Here is a 5,357-nt window from a genome sequence, read left to right as displayed (position 1 = left end):
CGTTCAAAAGTTTGGGGTCACATTGAAATTTCCTTATTTCTGAAGAAAAGGCACTGTACTTTTCAATGAATATGACTTTAAACTAGTCTTAACTTTGAAGAAATAACTCTATACATTGCTAATGTGGTAAATGACTATTCTAGCTGCAAATGTCTGGTTTTTGGTGACATATTACATAGGTGTATAGAGGCCCATTTCCAGCAACTATCACCCAGTGTTCTAATGGTAACATGTGTTTGCTCATTGGCTCAGAGCTGTTGATGATTAGAAAACCCTTGTGCATCATGTTCACACATCGAAAACAGTTTAGGTCGTTACAGAAGCTACAAAACTGACCTTCCTTTGAGCAGCTTGAGTTTCTGGAGCATCACATTTGTGGGTCAATTAAACGCTCAAAATGGCCAGAAAAAGAGAACTTTCATATGGAAACTGACAGTCTATTCTTGTCCTTAGAAATGAAGGCTATTCCATGCGGACATTGCTAAGAAATTGAAGATTCCTACAACGGTGTGTACTACTCTCTTCAGAGGACAGCACAAACAGGCTCTAAACAGAGTAGAAGAAGTGGGAGGCCGGGCAAAGATAAGAGTCCTAGTTGGAGAAACAGACGCCTCACAGGTCCCCAACTGGCATCTTCATTAAATAGTACCCGCAAAACACCAGTGTCAACACACAGTGAAAGGCGGCTGCGGGATTCTGGGCTTCAGGGCAGAGTGGCAAAGAAAAAAGCCATATCTGAGACTGGCCAATAAAAGAAAAAGATTAAGATGGGCAAAAGAACACCGACATTGGACAGAGGAAGACTGGAAAAAAGTGTTGTGGACGGATGAATCCAAGTTTGAGGTGTTTGGATCACAAAGAAGAACGTTTGTGAGACGCTGAACAAATGAAAGATGCTGGAAGAATGCCTGACGCCATCTGTTAAGCATGGTGGAGGTAATATGATGGTCTGGGGTTGCTTTGGTGTGGTAAGGTGGAGATGTGTACAGGGTAAAAGGGATTTGAATAAGGAAGGCTATCTCTCCATTTTGCAACGCCATGCCATACCCAGTGGACAGCGCTTGATTGGAGCCAATTTCATCCTACAACAGGACAATGACCTAAACACCTCCAAATTGTGCAAGAACTATTTAGAGCAGAGAGCAGGCAGCTGGTATTCTATCGGTAATGGAGTGGCCGCGCAGTCACCAGATCTGAACCCATGGAGCGTTGTGGGAGCAGCTTGACCGTATGGTACGCAAGAAGTGCCATCCAACCAATCCAACTTGTGGGAGCTGCTTCTGGAAGCGTGGGGTGCAATTTCTCCAGATTACCTCAACAATTAAAAGCTAGAATGCCAAAGGTCTGCAATGCTGGAATTTGATGAAATGGAGGATTCTTTGACGAAAGCAAAGTTGATGTAAAAAAAATCTTATTTCAATACAAATTATTATTTCTAACCTTGTCAATGTCTTGACTCTATTTTCTATTCATTCACAATGTATGGTGGTGAATAAGTGTGACTTTTCAGGAAAACACAAAATTGTTTGGGTGACCCCAAACTTTTGAACGGTAGTGTATGTATATTATATATATATATATATATATAACACAATAAAGGAAAGGGAAAAAGCCAAAAAGCATAAAATGAGCACTTTAATATATTTTATCAAATCATTTCAAGGTATTCACTACATATATTATATGAGTCTGGACAGACACGGATACAAACTTGATTGGTTGGCGGAGTCTAACTACCACAAGGCGGTAATTCTATTTTTCTATTTTGTTTATTATTTGTATTTCAAGCACCCTGACAAGCCAGACCTACATCAAGATGTCGGGTCTAGGAACTCACCATGGGCAGGACTCAATCCCAGGGGCGGGATAAACGCTTGTCTTTCAAATTCCCTCTGCACGTAATAGGAGAGCGCTACAACCAACCAGAGCAACGCCAGTTGATAGATTAAACTTTTGCCGTATCCGGTCTGCAAAACTCTGAACACATCTTCCTTTTTAAGAATGACTTTGGTGCTTAACTCCAAGTCTTCCAGAGTCGCGGCCAAAGCCGATTGGAAAGGCCGCTGTTCACCAGCAGCAGCCATCTTCTTTGTTTTCAAGTAGCAGGGAATTCATGCGGAACCGTCGCAACTCTGCCTTCATTACATCAATCCCGCCCACCGACTCTATACACAATGTGATTGGCCTTGCTAGAGTTTGGTTTTTCCAGTTTGCAAGCCAACGGAGAGTTGCTGGACTGACCCTGGCTGCAAATTACAGATTTCAAGTACAGGAAGATGCAATTAAAGGTATATTTTCTCACCACCTGTTTTTTGTTTAGACTATGTCCAGTGTCCTCACTGTCAGCGGAGGTTTAACCAGGGTGCAGCTGAAAGACACATCAAGTTCTGCCAGGAGCAGGCCGCCCGTATGCCCACCAAGGGCAAGTTAGGAGATGCCAAGAAGCCTCCTGGTCGCACACCGGTACACACACATGCACACACTGCGCAGCTTATTGGATGTGCACATAAACAGACAGCTTGTGTTTTTGATGCAAAATATTATTTTACTTGAGTTGATTTTGGTTGAATGTTCAAAATTTGGAGGGTGTCGGGCCACCTGTATATAACATACACCATTAATTTCCCATCTTGAAATTTGATGGTATGAAAAAATGATTTTTGATAAATTGAACACGCAGCTTTCAGCTCTCTTCTCATCATAAACAGCTGCAATTATTTACCCACATTCTTCAAAGTAAGTTTAGATAGCTACGCTCTCACCCAAATACTTGGCTGGGAAATTCTCAATTCTCACTCATGTTATTGCCAATTTTTTATAATTAAGAAGGGTGAATTCATAATCCTTGTTCGTAATTAGCATAGTGAGACACCCACTTTGCAGCAGGCGTAGAATTAGCAACCGTTATGGCACATGACCGACGAGTTTATTTGAAAGCCAATAAAAGCAGCAGGTTGCAAAGCATTTTGGTTAAGAGTTCTGCTTTTTTCCCATCATATTAAGAGAACTGTGGCCATAGCTCATGGGGTCAGTTTTCCAGTGTCCATGTTTTGTTACACCTACAGTATGGTCTGCCCTTGGTAATGAAGGCTACAGCTTAGTGATATACAATACCACGTATGTGTCCTATCTCTATTCCTGTGAAGAGCAGGTGTTCTATGTCGATGCTCTGTCTGACCTCCATGGCTATTTGTTTGTATTATGTACTTATTTATTTTTTGCCATTGCTTCCCTCTCTCTCTCTCTCTCAGTGCAAGCCTCCTGCTTCTGTAAAGAAGGCCCCCTCTCCTGCTGCGTCAACCATCCCTTCAGCCTCCTCTCGTTTACCACAGAGATCGGGCCTCGCACAGCCCACTGGTATGGGCATAGCTGCACGCACACACAGGGTTCAGTTCTGTGTATTTGTGACTTTTCTTTTAATGAAATGACTCAGGTTAGGCTGAGATAATTACATCTCCCATAGTAACGTGCACAAGTCTCCGTGGTACTGTGTCATTATATTTCTTTTCTCGCTTTTGCTCTAGGGATTCCAACTGGTAAGGTTTCATCTGCAGGTTCATTGAGAAATAATCCCTCCGGCCTCACAAGCCCTCCGTCAGGGTCAGTGCTCGCTCGCTCTCTCTCTCTCACTCACTCACTCACTCACTCACTCACACACACACACACACACACACACACACACACACACACACACACACACACACACACACACACACACACACACACACACAATAGGCATACGAGGCATTATCATAACAGGTTACATGTAAGTTTTGAACCTGAAAATTGCAGTTTTAAACTTTGTTCAGGCTTTATAAACCCATGGTTGTATGTGCATTTTACACATCCCCACATTGTCTTTCTCCTCTTATGTTTTTCCTCTCAGTGTGGGGAGCAAGACCCGAGCAGGGAGCTCTGGCTTTGTGAGGAACGCTCAGCCTGGAATAGCACTCAACAAAAAGAAAGTAGACACCTTCATATCTAGGTGAGTCAGTTCACTAACAGGTTTGCTCAGAAAACGTAATGTGAGAATGAATGAAAAAAAGCGATACAACCACCATAGAGTCTGGTTAAACTTCCCTGACCTCTTGTGGTTTTAAGTTGTATTGCATTCATCTGTAGAGTCCATTCTGTTCCCATTCTGAACAAATGTGTTGATTCACCAGGTTACTGATGAATCAAGGCTTATGTGCCTCAGACAAAACAAGCTGTACAACTTACATTATTACTTGTCAATAAAAATGCAAGCCATACAGCTCCAAATTCGATTAATGACACGATTAATCAAAGGTGAAGTTTAGTTAAATGTTTGGTGTAACATTTGATTTAACATTTTTTATTCTTATTTTCAATATTTTTACTGTTTTTTCATAAGATAAATGCTGGAATAATGTTACATATCACAAATTGTTTAAAGAAATGTCCTTTTTTCAGTGGATTTTTCATTTATTTCTTTATTTATTGCTTTATTTTACATGATCAAAGAAGGTGCAATATATAGCTAAAAACAGATTCGTGAATCGCAATATCTGGCAGACAAATCATCTTCCCCCAAATCCTTCAGCCAGCGTTTACCTAGGTGATAGGAGTGAAATGCTTGAAATGCTATAATGATCATGTTTCATTGGCCAGTTAACGTGCCACTTGCACATGTTAGTGCACGGGGCCACTACGTGACAAACCCTATGGAGCATACCGCGTGTGTGCATATTGCAACAAAGTAACAGTGTAAGTGAAGAAATAGAAACAACAAAACGGAACGAATCAGAGAGAGAAAGAAAAGTTGTGTCCTGTTCTCTATATTTATTTATTTTATACTGTACAACCAGTAAAACATGTCCTGTTTTGTAGACATCGTCGTTATTTATTTATTCATGTTGGTCCACTCCAATATGACAGTCAGCTGAAATAAACCTTGTGTTGTAAGAAACCTTGTTTGATTAAGAATCTATTTTGATGCGTTCCCCCATAACTTTTGTAATTTTACATGTTTAAAAACATCTAAATTAGTAGCAATATCCCAATATTTATAATCAATATCGCAATATCACATTTTGCCAATATCGTGCAAGACTACAGTACACCTAAAGCGCAAGCATTTTCTAATCTAACAGCCATGCCCGATTACTGTTATCACAAAAGATTTGAAGGTGTCGTATCTTAATTTTATCAAAACCCCTTCATAATCTGGTATCAACAGTATCAGCCCTGTACTGAAATATCATCAATAACAACTCAAAGCGGGGCGACTTCTAGCTCACCCAGTTGGGAGCGTGCGCCCCACGTAGGCTGAGTCCTCTGCAGCGGCCCCGGTTCGAGTCCAACTTGCAGCCCTTTGCTGCGTGTCATCCCCCATC

The 5,357-nt window shown here is 41.2% G+C and overlaps 1 protein-coding gene across 2 annotated transcripts in view; it reads left to right on the top strand.

The window, feature by feature from the left end:
- zc2hc1a (zinc finger, C2HC-type containing 1A) overlaps window positions 1-5,357 on the top strand; it is a 14,092-nt gene that overhangs the window by 6,863 nt on the left and 1,872 nt on the right. For both annotated transcript variants that reach the window (XM_032503756.1, XM_032503755.1), the window contains 4 exons: window positions 2,321-2,463; window positions 3,252-3,357; window positions 3,525-3,600; window positions 3,887-3,985. In XM_032503756.1, the coding sequence (XP_032359647.1) occupies window positions 2,321-2,463; window positions 3,252-3,357; window positions 3,525-3,600; window positions 3,887-3,985 (424 nt within the window). The remainder of the gene's footprint in view (window positions 1-2,320; window positions 2,464-3,251; window positions 3,358-3,524; window positions 3,601-3,886; window positions 3,986-5,357) is intronic.

Source organism: Etheostoma spectabile, chromosome 22 (assembly GCF_008692095.1).
Source record: "Etheostoma spectabile isolate EspeVRDwgs_2016 chromosome 22, UIUC_Espe_1.0, whole genome shotgun sequence".
NCBI lineage: Eukaryota > Metazoa > Chordata > Actinopteri > Perciformes > Percidae > Etheostoma > Etheostoma spectabile.
Note: the sequence above shows the minus strand (reverse complement) of the source record. Positions and strands in the feature narration are given on the sequence as shown.